Genomic DNA, 16,891 nt, shown 5'->3' with positions numbered 1-16,891 from the left:
CGTCCGCAGTAACCCATGTTTAATTATTTCTCCAATGAAAGGCAGAGAGGGCTTGTAAAACAGACCTAGTGTCCTTAAGAAAGCCAGGGATAAATGGAATTAATGGTTGAAGGCACATTTCAATCCACTCCGACAATCACTCAGAAAAAGAGCCTATCCCTGCTACAATCGGCCTAAGTGGCGGAGGAAACTTTTGGGAGTGCATGGAAAATGGGTATGACTGGATGCTGAACATAAATGTATTCCAGCGCTTTCTGATTTAAAAAGCCCGACTCCAGGCCCATTGTCAATAATTTAAACATTTCAGCTTGAAAAGGGAGGAGCTTGTACGTATTGTTGTCATTCAGCATCTCCAAAATCTGGGCCTTATAAACACCACTATCCAATATGACCACCGCTCCTCCCTTGTCAGCTTCTTTTATGATCAAATCATCCCTATTTTTAAACTAACACTAAGTGTTATGATCTGTACAGCGGCGCCCAGGGATCTCACTGCACTTACTATTATGCCTGGGTGCCGCTCCGTTCTCCCGCTATGTCCTCCGGTATCTTTGGTCACTTGGTTATAGTAGGAGGAGACTGCCCTTGTTTTCCTGGGTGTCTTCTTCTCCCAGGAGTTTTTTTCTCCTAGACTGTGAGCTCTGCGCTGGGATTGGCCAGCGCTACAGCCTCGGAGAAGGAGACGCCCAGGAGAACAAGGGCAGACTCCTCCTACTATAACCAAGTGACCAAAGATACCGGAGGGCATAGCGGGAGAACGGAGCGGCGCCCAGGGATAATAGTAAGTGCAGTGAGATCCCTGGGCGCCGCTGTACAGATCATGATACTTAGTTTACAATTTTTTGCCAGATGAAAGGTCCTCTTTAAGACCTTGTAAAGCTTTGCGCTTATCATAGGTTAAATTCACAAGCCTGGAACCACTGATGTCATGTCTATCAGACTTGATTTTATTATATAATGAGCATAAATCCCTTTTCAACAAGCTCTTGATAGCGGTCTAAGGCAAGAGACCTGGATTGTATAGGTTTAAAATCCCTGTTGTATGTCTTAAATGTATGTGAAATATTAATAGATCCTTGGTCATCTCGCCTAGTTCGCATCCCTTGCAAGGAGTTAGAATGAAGCATTTTGTTCCCGGAGGAGATACATCCAGTTTAGTGGCACAGGGCATGGAGAGAGTTAGGACACCTGTTAGAGGGGGGACCATCAAAGAAAATTATTAAATAGGGAAGCTTTCTGGATATTTCAGGTAGACTCCCGTCAACCCATTGGCTCAAACAGGCACGATCTTATATTACAATATTAAGGGGATTTATGACTTGCTATTTGTACGTGCATTTTATTGAGATTGTTTGTATGTTTTTCTTATTATTAGCGTTTTTTCACTGTTTTATGATGGCTAGTTTTGTACGATTTGTAACGTCTCAGATGGTGACAGCGGTTACTGATTGCACTTTGTATGTTTTTCCGGGCGGTGCGTGCGACTGATTGCACGGCCAGCTGAGTGGGGAACCTATAAGTTGCAGTCATTTGAAGGTTTTACATGTCATGAGGAAGGACCGCAATGGATATATGGTCTGAAACGCGTTGACAAACTGTCCTGTATATGAAGATTTGACCGTGAATGAAGAATCTCTTCCTGCTGTGATTTGGAGCTGGATTTTCCTCCTCTTTTTTTGCTATATGACTTTCGTGTAGAAAACCCAATTCAAAAATTCCCAGCTGCCTTGCTTGCTTAAATCTTTTATCGTCAACAAGTAGTCCTCTAACGCGACGCGTTTCGGCACATATCGCCTTCCTCAGCCATTTCACAAATGACAATACATTTCATTTTATAGGTACCCAATCACATCACATGCTTATGATATCATCAAATGGCCAATCAATTGAACAAGTGTAACCTGGCGTTAAACATCACATGACCAGAACATCTCACCTGCACTCTGATTTCATATGGAAACATCACTCCATTATCGCAATGTAGCGGCCTGTGAAAAAAATGTATCACAATAAATAATTAATCGATAAAAAAAACTTAAAATGCCATCACTTCATAATCCCTGTTCAGACCCCTGGGCTGCAGTGTATGTAAAGTGTGGATCCAGAATGCTTCCCTCCTTAATAAGAGGTTTTTTAATGTCTCCTACTCTTCGTGGAGGGCAAATCTGCTCTACCACCTGGTATTTTACTGTGAAATAGAATGTCTACATTTCTCAAAGTGAAAGGGTATCGGAAGCAGTAGATTTTTTTTTTTTTTATACGAATCGTTGACTTATGCTTACAAATCCTGTTTCTAATGGTCTGCATGGTCTCTCCTATGTATAAAAAACCGCAAGGGCATTTAATCAGGTATATCACATTAGAGGTGTCACAAGTGTAATAACCCCTGATCCTATAGGATTTCCCTGTATGTGGGTGGTAAAAATATGAGCCCTTCGTCACATTGGAACACTGCATACAATGCAGACACGGGAATGTTCTGGTTTTCTGTTGCGTCAAGGTTCTCTGAACCTGACCTCCTCTCATACTTCCTATGCCTGCATGTATCAACTGATCTCTCAAATTAGAATTTTGTTTCTTACAGATGAGTGGCGGATTCGGAAACTCCTTGACCCCTGGATACTCCCCTTTCCAATACATGCCAGTGTTTGCGGACTATATTATCTATGCGATGGTTAAATGAATGGTATTTGTGTATAAATGCTATACGCTCAACTTTGTTCTTTGGTATCTGTTGTTGTATCGCCGACTCCCTCGCCTTAGACAATAACTGTGGGGGATCATTTCTCTCTAATAATCTGGATGGAGATCTGTGTTTAAATTTCCATCTTTATTTTTTATTACTACCGTGTCTAAAAAAGAGACACTTTCCTGATTATATGTCATGGTAAATCTAAGCTCCTCCCAGATCCCATTTAGGTATTCAAGGAAAAGGAGAAGCGACTCGAGAGGCCCCGCCCATTCGCAAAAAAACGTCATCAATGAATATTTTCCATATATATATATATGCATGTTTCTGAAACAATTCATAGGAATATATAAATGAACTTTGAATTGGATTTTGTGTGGGGATCCCTCCCCTTTTCCCGGACAAATATATCTTCCACACTCAGGTTTAATGAGGAAGATGCAACAAGGATTCTATCCCAGGTGACCTCCTCAAATGACTTTTTAATAATCCCAACATGTGAACTGCGAAGGATTGCTTCCAATGAATTACACGCCACGACCCTGGCTGAGTATTCCTGGCTGAATTCCGAGGGGAATGCAGGTACATTTGCGCCCGACTTTTTTTTCCTAATGATCAAGTTTATTTTTCGGACTTTGAGAGAATAATAAGTGCTCGCTGGACCTGATACTATTAACTGTGGATAGACTACAGAAGGCGATTGCGGAAATTAAAGAAAAAATCAATACTGTGGAACTACAGTTGCAAGACAACCTTCTCTAAACTAAAAGAGAAACTAGAAAAACAGATTGCCACTTACCGTAGTGACACCAAAGAAAAAAAGCGATCTAAGTTCCTCCGTTACAGTGAGGACTATTCGCTTAACAGAGTACCGTTGGCAGGATACTTCACAGAGACGGCGGCCAGACTACAGGGGCGGTGCTAGGCCTGGAAACTACTACAGCTCAAGTTCAGGGAGCAAGACATGTGACTCCCGTGATGAACGCCCTTCTCCCAGGCGAGGCAGAGGACGGAGTCCACCTCGGGAAAACGCCGGGCGGACCGAAAGCATCGGAGGTCCGGAGATGCGCCAACTTCCACAGCCGGTACTGACACGGTCTCAGGTAGGCAATCTTCACTAGTTTATTAATTTGTCCTCAAAGTGTCTTGACAGTGTGATGACACAGACGCTGGAGAAAGGTCTTTCATTTAGGCCTGTGAATAAGTTTGACACGTTCCAAATGGATATACAGGGAGTGCAGAATTATTAGGCAAGTTGTATTTTTGAGGATTAATTTTATTATTGAACAACAACCATGTTCTCAATGAACCCAAAAAACTCATTAATATCAAAGCTGAATATTTTTGGAAGTAGTTTTTAGTTTGTTTTTAGTTTTAGCTATTTTAGGGGGATATCTGTGTGTGCAGGTGACTATTACTGTGCATAATTATTAGGCAACTTAACAAAAAACAAATATATACCAATTTCAATTATTTATTTTTACCAGTGAAACCAATATAACATCTCAACATTCACAAATATACATTTCTGACATTCAAAAACAAAACAAAAACAAATCAGTGACCAATATAGCCACCTTTCTTTGCAAGGACACTCAAAAGCCTGCCATCCATGGATTCTGTCAGTGTTTTGATCTGTTCACCATCAACATTGCGTGCAGCAGCAACCACAGCCTCCCAGACACTGTTCAGAGAGGTGTACTGTTTTCCCTCCTTGTAAATCTCACATTTGATGATGGACCACAGGTTCTCAATGGGGTTCAGATCAGGTGAACAAGGAGGCCATGTCATTAGATTTTCTTCTTTTATACCCTTTCTTGCCAGCCACGTTGTGGAGTACTTGGACGCGTGTGATGGAGCATTGTCCTGCATGAAAATCATGTTTTTCTTACCTTGCAGACTTCTTCCTGTACCACTGCTTGAAGAAGGTGTCTTCCAGAAACTGGCAGTAGGACTGGGAGTTGAGCTTGACTCCATCCTCAACCCAAAAAGGCCCCACAAGCTCATCTTTGATGATACCAGCCCAAACCAGTACTCCACCTCCACCTTGCTGGCGTCTGAGTCGGACTGGAGCTCTCTGCCCTTTACCAATCCAGCCATCTGGCCCATCAAGACTCACTCTCATTTCATCAGTCCATAAAACCTTAGAAAAATCAGTCTTGAGATATTTCTTGGCCCAGTCTTGACGTTTCAGCTTGTGTGTCTTGTTCAGTGGTGGTCATCTTTCAGCCTTTCTTACCTTGGCCATGTCTCTGAGTATTGCACGCCTTGTGCTTTTGGGCACTCCAGTGATGTTGCAGCTCTGAAATATGGCCAAACTGGTGGCAAGTGGCATCTTGGCAGCTGCACGCTTGACTTTTCTCAGTTCATGGGCAGTTATTTTGCGCCTTGGTTTTTCCACACGCTTCTTGCGACCCTGTTGACTATTTTGAATGAAACGCTTGATTGTTCGATGATCACGCTTCAGAAGCTTTGCAATTTTAAGAGTGCTGCATCCCTCTGCAAGATATCTCACTATTTTTGACTTTTCTGAGCCTGTCAAGTCCTTCTTTTGACCCATTTTGCCAAAGGAAAGGAAGTTGCCTAATAATTATGCACACCTGATATAGGGTGTTGATGTCATTAGACCACACCCCTTCTCATTACAGAGAAGCACATCACCTAATATGCTTAATTGGTAGTAGGCTTTCGAGCCTATACAGCTTGGAGTAAGACAACATGCATAAAGAGGATGATGTGGTCAAAATACTCATTTGCCTAATAATTCTGCACGTAGTGTAGATCTCAAACAATTGTTCCGCAAGATAAGATTGAAAACACATTTTTCTTTGAAGGATTCAGTGCGAGGGACATTGCAAAGGGATGTAGGAGAAGGTGGCGGTGATGATATGATTAAATTAACAGACTTGAATGTGAGACTGAAAAGGTTTATCATCCAGTGGAGACGTTTGTTCATCAAGTGACCCAGGATGTACACCAGGAGATGGATGTTATCAAAAAAGGAGACTTACATATAACTCGCAATATTTCAGTCTCTGAAAAACAAGTGATATGTGATCTAATGTGGGATGATTCCCTGGTGAATAAACCCGCGGATAAAGGGGGTTCAATTGTCATCATAGATAGGATATGTTAGGGAGATCGAGCGACAATTGTCGGATAGTAATACATATCAAAAACTTAACCACAATCCTGTGTTTGACATAAAGAATAAAATCCTGAATGTGTTGAAAGGCTATATTTACCGGGGAGTGATAGATAAATAACTATATGATTTTTTTAATTAACCACTCGCCGGTGGCTCCGGTATTTTATGTACTTCCCAAAGTGCATAAAACTCTGGACAATCCACCGGGCCGCCCTATTTTGGCATCTGTGAATTCAATACTATCCCCCCTAGCAATAGTCTTGGAGAGAGTGTTGACACCACTAGTGAAAAACACTGCGTCTTTCCTATTGGACACAACACATTTCTTAAAAACCATAAAGGATCTGGGGATCATCCCTGTAGACAGTTGGCTGGCAACGATCGATGTGGTCAGTTTATACATGTCGATAGAGCACAGTAAGGGCGTGGATGCTACTCTAGCTCTGCTATGTTCAAGCCATTATTCTAAAAGTCAGCAGGAATTTTTTATGGATCTGCTACAACTGGTCTAATATAAGAATTACTTTTTGTTTGATTTTTATTTGCAGAAACGGGGTTCGGCGATGGGCTCGAATGTGGCCCCGCCCTACGCAAATGCGTATATGTCATCTTTTGAACAACGATTTATATATTCCTATGAATTGTTTCAGAAACATGCATATTATTCTGCTTAAAAGTCTGATTATAATTAATTTGAGAATATAATTCCAGTAGGAAGGTTGCACACTGCTGGTATCATCCGCAAGAAAGCTTTATTGGAGACTGCTCAGACAGAAGAACATGGTATTTGGTCTGAGCAGTCTCCAATAAAGTGTCTTGTGGACAATATCAGCGATGTGTGACCCTCCTTTTCTGACTTGCATCATCTGCTACTGAAATGTGAGTGGGCTCTGCGTTGGTCTGCACCTGCCCTTCACAGCACTGCAATGGTTACATACCATGGATATACTGACCACTTCCATGTCACTTTACAGTGGTATAGGGACCATAAACTACAAGCAAATAACCCAAAAATGTCCAAGAAAAGAAAAGTTGATGCAGAGGGAAGGCAATTTCAGGAGAGATGGGAAAGTGAATACATGTTTGTGAATAATGGAGACAAGCTGGTATGTCTTATTTGCTATGAGGCAGTGGCAGTGATGAAGGAATACAATTTACGCCGGCACTTTGAGACCAAACATTGAGCCAAATTTGCTAACCTTAGCCACCAGGAAAAGCAACAAAAGGTCCAAGAATTAAAAGGTAGCCTGCATTCTCAACGGAATATTTTTGCAAAAATGACAGCAAAAAATGATGCAGCAGTGAAAGCCAGCTATCTTGTGGCTGAAGAAATTGCGCGAGCTTCAAAGTGCTTTTCAGAAGGTACAACCGGCCCTTTGAGGGTGACCAAACTGCTGATGCGGCCCCCGATGAATTTGAGTTTGACACCCCTGCTTTAACCCAACAGAGAAGAATGGAGGAAATGACATCCAGATTTTTTGAGAGAAATTATCCCCCAGAGTTATTGTCTAAGGCGAGGGAGTCGGCGATACAACAACAGATACCAAAGAACAAAGTTGAGCGTATAGCATTTATACACAAATACCATTCCTTTAACCATCGCATAGATGATATAGTCCGCAAACACTGGCATGTATTGGAAAGGGCGTATCCAGGGGTCAAGGAGTTTCCGAATCCGCCACCCATCTGTAAGAAACAAAATTCTAATTTGAGAGATCAGTTGATACATGCAGGCATAGGAAGTATGAGAGGAGGTCAGGTTCAGAGAACCTTGACGCAACAGAAAACCGGAACATTCCCGTGTCTGCATTGTATGCAGTGTTCCAATGTGACGAGGGGCCCATATTTTTACCACCCACATACAGGGAAATCCTATAGGATCAGGGGTTATTACACTTGTGACACCTCTAGTGTGATATACCTGATTAAATGGCCTTGCGTTTTTTTATACATAGGAGAGACCATGCAGACCATTAGAAACAGGATTTGTAAGCATAAGTCAACGATTCGTAAGAAAAATCTACTGCTACCGATACCCTTTCACTTTGAGAACTGTAGACATTCTATTTCACAGTAAAATACCAGGTGGTAGAGCAGATTCGCCCTCCACGAAGAGGAGGAGACATAAACTCTTATTAAGGAGGGAAGCATTCTGGATCCACACTTTACATACACTGCAGCCCAGGGGTCTGAACAGGGATTATGAAGTGATGGCAGTTTAAGTTTTTTTTATCGATTTATTTATTGTGATACATTTTTTCCACAGGCCGCTACATTGCGATAATGGAGTGATGTTTCCATATGAAATCAGAGTGCAGGTGAAATGTTCTGGTCATGTGATGTTTAACGCCAGGTTACACTTGTTCAATTGATTGGTCATTTGATGATGGCATAAGCATGTGATGTGATTGGGTACCTATAAAATGAAATGTATTGTCATTTGTGATATGGCTGAGGAAGGCAATATGTGCCGAAACGCGTCCCGTTAGAGGACTACTTGTTGACGATAAAAGATTTAAGCAAGCAAGGCAGCTGGGAATTTTTTCATTGGATCCCTCCCCTTTTCCCGCGCAGCCGAAACATGAAACGTGAGCTGTTGATTTGGATTTCCTGTACAGCACGGCACATTGAGCTCTTCAGCTTAGATTTCATTTTATTTTTAATTGGCACAAAAATGGTTGCACTAGATCTATGAATGGCAGCAAACAGGTGTCTGTAGCACAATCACAGTGTTGCTCCTGCAGGGAAACCCTAAGGTTGTGTGACACAATATTTGTGTGAATGCTGTGGAGCCTCATCAGAAGTGTCTGTTACTGCACCCATGTTATATTCCCCTACCCTACCTCTTTCTAATATGAAAGAATATGAAAGCAGGGACAGTGCATCACGTAGTTGATATATTCTGAAGGTCCGGCCTCTGTAGGATTGAATTGAAAGGGGTTGTGTCCCTTCAGCTAGTGGCATTTATCATGTAGAGAAAGTTAAAGGGGTTGTTTCATTATAGACAATGGGGGTATATTGCTAGGATATGCTCCCATTGTCTTATAGGTGCAGGTCACACCGCTGGGACCCGCACCTATATTGAGAAAAGAGCCCCGCAAGGTGGTGGCTGGACCAAGCCGGCTCCCCTTAGAAGTGATTGGGAGTACACCGCGCATGACTGGCCACCGCTCCTATTCCCTTCTATGGGCTTGACGGAAATAGCCGAGCCAGCCATTTTCGCCAGCCCCATAGAAAATAAATGGAGGGCGGCTGCGGCCTCCTTCACTTTTGGGGCTCTGTTCTTGATATAGGCACGGGTCCCAGTAGTGGGATCCGCACCTGAAAGACAATGGGGGCATATCCTAGCGATATGCCCCCATTGTCTGTCATGAGACAACCACTTTAAGACAAGCCATGTACTAATGTATTGTGATTATCCATTTTGCTTCCTTTGCTGCCTGGATTCATTTTTCCATCACATTATACACTGCTTGTTTCCATGGTTACGACCACTGTGCAATCCATCATCTGTGGCCGTGCTTGCACACTATAGGAAAAAGTGCCGGCCTCTGTGGTAGCAGGGACTGTGGGAGCGCACATAGGCTGGTGCTTTTTCCTATAGTGTGCAAGGACGACCATTGCTGCTGGATTGCAGGTGGTTGTAACCATGGAAACGAGCAGTGTGTAATGTGATGGAAAAATGAATCCAGCCAGCAAAGAAGGCGATATGGAGAATCACAATACATTAGGAAGTGTCTTGTATTAGTTTTCTCTATGTGATAAGTGAGACAGCCCCTTTAATAATGGCAGTGTTTTGCCCAGAGCACATTGAGCAGGTCTGCACTGTAGTGGAGCTCTGTTTTATGTGTGCCTGTATAACCTCTATGGTGCAGCCAGCCTGTGCCAGCTACAAGTCAGTGCATCAATTCAACTGGAATAACTTGGCTGTGGTACCGACTAACAAAGGTTAGACATATTTTCTCTATATTTGGCAGAGTGCATTTTCCGCACTTATCTAAAAAATGAATGATAGAAGTCTGTGATAACAGCTGGTGTTATTAAAATATGAATTTGCTGCCACTAAATCTCAGCAGCACGCCAATCCACAGTCTGGCTGTAGCTACAGCTACTGCCAGACCGTTTCCGTAATTAAACGGTTACTTTCTTTGGTTTGTTTCTTTTTTTCTTTTACAGTTTTTTGTTAGCTATCCGTTTTGTGTGTGCCCTGATAACTATGCCCCTATGAACATATGGACACGCAGCCAATGCTCCAGGAAAGTGGTGTGTGGCACAAATGACCTGCTCCAGTTCTAATTCAGTTTTGTGACCTTTGAAAGCCTGAGGAGATGGAGGTTGACCACCACTCTAGCTGAAGGTGTTAGCCAACCCATATAATGCCCCCCCCCCCCCCCAAAAAAAAAAAAAAAAAAAAAAAAACTATCCCCAGGCACCTCATATAGGTTAATCTTACCCCACTCCCCGGCACCCGCGTCGCTCCTGATCCCTGCCTGGCCCCACTTAGATTTCCCGTTCGTGCGGATCAAAACATCCAGCGATATGGGGGTGGTGTTTGATCAGCCAATAGCAGGCAGCGACGGGAACAGGCCTCCCTACCGTTACCCGCAATGTTAGGGAGGCTCGTTCCTGTCACTGCCCGCTATTTGCTGCAGCAGCGGTCGTGCAGGCATCAGTAGCGACGCGGGTGCCAGGGAGCTGGGTAAGTATAACCTGTATGAGGTGCCTGTGCATTTTGGGGGGGTATTATAGGGGTTGGATAACCCCTTTTAGTTATTTTGTTAGGTCATTGTAAACCCTGGTGATATGGTTGCCTGTATTTACCATGTTATGTAGACAGCATGGGTCCTTTAAAGGGACACCAGGGCTACCCTGTGCTAATGCTTAATATCAGCAGCTTTTACTATATCGAGACTAGTGTTGAGCGAACTTGTGTTTTAAGTTCGGCGTCTAAAGTTCGGGTTATCGAAGAATCGCGTTATGGATTCCGCTACCACGGACCATAATGAAATTTAGAATCCATAACGCGATTCTTCGATAACCCGAACTTTAGACGACAAACTTAAAACACAAGTTCGCTCAACACTAATAGAGACTTAAAGGCCATGGACACTTTAACATGGGAAAATTATGACAAATACAAAAAAATAAAAAATATCATCGCTATCTTACCCCTTTTCATTGTCCACCTCCCACCTGATCCAGTGGTTGCAAAAAAAAAAAGAATTCATAGCCATACTAAACCTAATATTGTAAGTCCTTAGCCCATGTTTTATAAGGACCCCAACTATAAAACTAAATGTTTTCCCCTATTAATATAGAATACCAATGAAAAAATGGGCCCGAATGAGGGTTCAAAATTATGAAACAAAAATATATCACAGATGCTATGTAACGATGACAACTGTATGGGAAAAGCACTCTGTATATAACAAACTACACAAAAGCATATCAAAATATATCTTTATTAAAGTTCATAAAAAACAAATAAGCACAAAAATAAGTAGGCAATGACGGACACAAACACTAGGAGAATGCTAAACCAAACAAGGGGGTCAGATATTAATAGCATCAAAGAGTAATAATAGAAGCAGGATTGGCTGTATAGTCATAGTCAACCCACATGGTTCACCCACCTAAGCATAAAAAGTATCTCCATTTAGCATACTAAAATACAGACCCAGTTGGTGGCACCTCCAGAAAACCCAGACATGTTTCGCGTCGGCTTCCTCCTCCCCCTGAGGAACCTGACAGGAAACACATGTCGTGGTTTTCTGGAGGTGCCCACCAACTGGGTCTGTATTTTAGTATGCTAAATGGAGATACTTTTTATGCTTGGGTGGGTGAACCATGTGGGTTGACTATGACTATGCATACACAGCCAAGCCTGCTTATATTATTACTCTTATTACTTATTACTATTATTACTCTTTGATGTTACTATCTGACCCCCTTGTTTGGTCTGGCATTCCTATATTAATATAGGTCAGCTTGTTAGATAATAGACTAGTAGACTAATAGCCAATTGTTTTAATCTGTTCTTAAAGGGTTTGTCCTATGATTAATGTAAAAATATAAAATTTAATCTCCCTTTCTTACAAAGCTAGAAGCAGCCCTGTACCTCACATGGAACCAGCGATCCCCCTACTCATTGCTCCAATTACTTTGCTAGATTTATTTTAAAGGGGTAGTCTGGTTTCAGATTTTGATAACCTATCCTCAGGATATAGGTCATCATTATCAGATTGTCGGGGGTCCAACTCCAGGCACCCCACAGATCATCTGCTTGAAGAGAACGCAGTGCTTGCTCATATTGTGAAGTATATGGTTGTATACCAAGTACCAAGACTATAGGGGGGGGGATAGGGGATGGTGGAGTAATTGGCAATATAAATTAGGGAGGCCCTATGGATATTACAGCTAGAGACAACATTTTCAGGAGGACTAAAGAACCAATGTTCCCCATTTTTATTAAGAATATTTTCACCCCTATAATAGAAGGGTAATGGGTGGCTGCTGCTTTTAGGCTACTTTCACACTAGCGTTTTTACTGGATCCGGCAGGGTTCAGCAAAAACGCTTCCATTACGGATAACACAACCGTCTGCATCCGTTATGAACGGATCCAGTTGTTTTATCTGTAACATAGCCAAGACGGATCCGTCATGAACTCTATTAAAAGTCAATGGGGGACGGATCAGTTTTCTATTGTGTCAGAGAAAACAAATCCGTCCCCATTGACTTGCATTGTGGGTCATGACGGATCCGTTTTGCTCCGCATCCCAGGACGGAAGGAAAACGACAGCTTGCTGTGGTTTGCTCTCTGGTATAGGAGCGCTCAGTTATGTTTTGTCCTCATTGATAATGAATGGGGACAAAATGGAAGCGTTTTTCTCCAGTATTGAGACCCTATGATAGATCTCAATACCGGAAAATAGAAACGCTAGTGTGAAAGTAGCCATATAATCTGTGTTCATATACGCAGTTTCAGCCATGATGGACGTGAATCTCATCGTCCGAAATGCGTAGCTTTTTCTCACTTTGTGTTCGGTTTCATTGTTTCAGGAAGATTTAAGTAAATATTGGATTTTCTATAAAGCAATTTGGGATAATACATACTTGACATATGAGATTACATCAATAACATAGATCTTTGCCATAAATGTCAATTTTAAAGAATAAGTAGGGGGAGGTCTACTGTGTTCAAAATACAGATCTGACTTAATCTGTCTATGGAGCTGATTGAAATCTTCAAAGCAGTTTTTTCAATTTTCTGCCAAGCATCTAAGGAAATCCCTCTTGGCTCAGAGAGCTATTTATCAAAATGATAGCTTCTAGCTTGTGTGTTTCTTGATTAAAAGAGGGAATAAAGGATTAGAAAATTTGGACATAAGCTTTTTGATATTGCTTATTTTTACGCATATTTTGTATAGTTTCCTCTGAGCCAACCACCTTTCATAATTTCCTTGGCTCACTCTCTACAGATTTTCTAAATTGGAGGAATTGATTTTTAGTTATTTTTTCTTAATAGAACATGTTGTCAGGAAATCTTTACATGCACAATTGCCATAATTGCATGTATATAGTTTAATAATACTTTATTTTTGCCTGCTCATAAAACCCATGCAACATTCAAATTTCCGCAGTGAGTATTGTCAATGAGTAGAGAAAAGGATAAATCATCCTCTATGATCAAAAACTTGCTCACGACTTCCCAAACTTTTTGTGCTAAAGAAAACATGACTGAGGCCCCATGCAAATGACTATATGTCTTTAGCAGTCTGCAAGTTGCGGATCTTCAAGTCGCGGTTACCGCCCATGTGACCTGCTCTTTTTCCCTTCTAACGTCCGCAAAACGTTCAAGTATAGGACATGTTCTATCTGTTTTGAGGGCAGAAGGCACGGACAAACTGATGCCGACTAACCACCCTATTGAAATGAATGGTTTTTGAGAAAAAAATTGAAACTTACTGTAAAATATAAAACCTCTAGTCCACCATCACTAAATTTCGAAATGGAAACAACTATATTCAGGATCTTGGTGAATCAAAATAGCTAGTGGTTCAATTATTAAAGGGTTGTCCAGGTTCAGAGCTGAACCCGGACATATCCCAGTTTTTCACCCAGGCAGGCCCTGTGATATGAGCATTGGAGCATTTCATGCTCCAATGCTCTTTCTTGCCCTGCGCTGTATTGCGCCGGGCAGGGGCTGTTTTGTTTATATTTTTTTACACTGCTAGGCGGAGGCTTCCGCCTAGCTCTGTTCCCGGTGACGTCACCAGCACTGATGGGCGGGCTTTAGCACTGCCCTGGTCATTTTACAGGTTAGGGCAGGACTAAAGCCCATCCAAGCCTCCACCTAGTTTTACTCATGGAGGGCTTGGTAGGTCACCAGATCTCCAAAAAAAGCATTTGCCCTCCGCAATTCAGTGCAGTCAAAGGAGAGCATCGGAGCATGAAATGCTCCAACGCTCATATCATGGGGTGAATGGAGATATGTCTGTGTTCAGCTCTTATCCTGGACAACACCTTTAACTGGAGATTGGGACACCCCTTTAAAAACTGATGACCAGACCCAACCACAGCCACCCCAGCCAAAGGGCATTTATATAAAATCCTAATCCATAAAAATGAGATCTAAACCAAACAGTACCTCAAAATAAACTCCAATTTAACCCAGTCATTTAGACCAAGGCACCATTCAAGCGTATTTGCTACATACTGAGAAGCACCTTTTGTAAAATAGCAGCCGGCGACTTCACAGGCATAAACCCAGACTGGTTCTCGTGAATCACGCCGCCTATCGCCTTGCTCAGCTGTGTGGCCAGAATCTTAGCTAGAATTTTTGCATGAACATTTATCAATGATGTAGGTCTGTAAGAATTGGTTAGGATCTATACTTTGGTACTATGAAGTTTTGGACACTTTCCCCTTTTCCACACCCTTATCTCCAATGTACAACCTCCTCTCTGCTGCTATTTCTACCACGCAGATGGCAGCAGAGAGAGCGGACATAGCCAGGAGCAGTCTGCTGGTGGATCTAAATTAGAAGCAGGACTATAGCCAGCACACCGAAGTTGCACAGATGCTACAAAGACAAGATGGTTGGACATTTTTAATAAGAAGAAAGCAAATTAAAAATGAAAAAATTCAGTGCAGTGACCATAGTTTTTAATGTACTTGCATAATATAGGTGCCATTACAGTATAGATCAAGATCAAAAGAGAAACAGCTTGGTCTCTGCTTCAGATTCCATCAAAAAGACCAGACAAAAAAGTTCTGCATGCAGGACGGACACTGAACAGACTCTATTGTAGTCAGTGTAGAAAAAACGAGTGTTCGAATGTGGAAGGGCAAAGAAAAATTTCTACTTGGCTTTAAGGCCGACTTCAGTGGCAGTCCGCACGCTGAATCACAATTTATTTTTTTTGTCAGGCATTAGTTCTGATCTTAGTCTCTCTAAGAGATCATGTTCTTTCAAGTGGCTCAAGAATCTGTATAAGAAACTTCCTCTTTATGTGAGCACCCGATCCAGCAGTGACACTTCTTGCGCTGCATATCCAGCCACCTTTGAGTAGTCATGCTCCAAAGCCAGGATGGAAGAACTGTGGATAGTGGAGCTTAAACCCATCTGACTATATTGCATCAGTCTGAAAGATTGTGATGTATTCAAAAGCAGTATTTAATTCTGTAAATAACATTAATCTAAATACAGTATATTTTATCATTATTAAAGGGAACCTGTCAAATTTGGTATTTGACCTGCAGCCAGCATGTTACAGAGCAGGAGGAGCTGAGCAGATTAATATATAGTTTTGTGGGAAAAGTCATCATAACTTGTATGTTATTAATTTATATTCCTTGAAGTCAAGGAGGCGGTCCTATCAGTGATTGACAGCCTTCCCACTGATAGGACCGCCTCCTTGACTTCAGAGCCCAGAGTAAGCATATCCTTATAAATTACAAGTTTTACTGAAACTTTTCCTACAGAACTATACATCAATCTGCTCAGCTCTTCCTACTGCATGAAGCTTACGTTGCACTTTCATGGTGACAGGTTCCCTTTAAAAGAATTTTTCCTTGGCTGAAATGGATGCACACCGGTTGTCTATGGTTAATCTATGGTTATTCATCTATATTGTCAGACATGACTTTTGATTATTGCTTTAACTGTATCTGTAAGACATGGTGTGCAAAAAGCTTCCCAGTCCTCTCGATATCTCTGCGGAGAGAGTAGAGAAGCTACTGTGCGGGAGCTCCCGACTGTTCGATTCACTGCCTCCCGAAACTCAACAGCTCAAAGAAGGTGAGTGGTAATTTGTATCCCTTTCTCTTGAACCTATTAAAAACTTTTTTTTTTTTTTTTTATACCATCGGACTCTTGTTTCTTGTATTCATGATTTAACCTTTTTGTAGTCAGTTGGTGTTTTTTTTTTTTTACTGGATTTGTAATACAAAAACTATGTAGGGGATGGAAAACCCCAATTAATTAGGATTTAGGTTATGTACTTTTTTTTTTTTTTTTTTTGTATAGGAACTTAAAGGGTTTCTCCTATCCTTTTCAATTGTGGTGGGGGGTGCCAACACCCCAGATCGCTGCCGATCACAGCAGCCCTGCAGCAGAACTACACAGCTCTGTGTAGAGCACGGGTGTCAAACACAAGGCCCGCGGGCCAAATCCGGCCCGCCAGACCCCGTCATGTGGCCCGCATAGCCGCCGCCAGCCTTCACCTTTTATTATCACTTCCTGCAGGCGGCCCCCGCTCCTCCCGGCTCTTGTATCTGGTGTATCAGCTGTGAGGGAGGAGGGGCTGGGGGCCGGCATCTGCTTTTATAATGACAGCGGGGCCCGTGCAGTGACTATTCTACTACACGGGCCCCGCTCACTGTATAATCGTATCTCTAATAGTTAATGGTTACCGTATGTATATAATCGCATAAGGAGCGCTGTGTATTACCGGTACTTACAACTACAAGCGCTTGCCGAGAGGAGGGAGGAGGCAGGCTGGGAGGATGGGCGCTGGCAGCGTGAGTCATACGTCACGCGCCTGCGCTGCC

At 42.3% G+C, this 16,891-nt stretch overlaps 1 protein-coding gene across 3 annotated transcripts in view; it reads left to right on the top strand.

The window, feature by feature from the left end:
• Positions 1-16,891, top strand: part of EFL1 (elongation factor like GTPase 1) — a 277,476-nt gene that overhangs the window by 41,972 nt on the left and 218,613 nt on the right. For all 3 annotated transcript variants that reach the window (XM_044279571.1, XM_044279570.1, XM_044279572.1), the window contains exon 11: positions 16,017-16,139. In XM_044279571.1, the coding sequence (XP_044135506.1) occupies positions 16,017-16,139 (123 nt within the window). The remainder of the gene's footprint in view (positions 1-16,016; positions 16,140-16,891) is intronic.

Source organism: Bufo gargarizans, chromosome 2 (genome assembly GCF_014858855.1).
Source record: "Bufo gargarizans isolate SCDJY-AF-19 chromosome 2, ASM1485885v1, whole genome shotgun sequence".
Classification (NCBI taxonomy): domain Eukaryota; kingdom Metazoa; phylum Chordata; class Amphibia; order Anura; family Bufonidae; genus Bufo; species Bufo gargarizans.
Note: the sequence above shows the minus strand (reverse complement) of the source record. Positions and strands in the feature narration are given on the sequence as shown.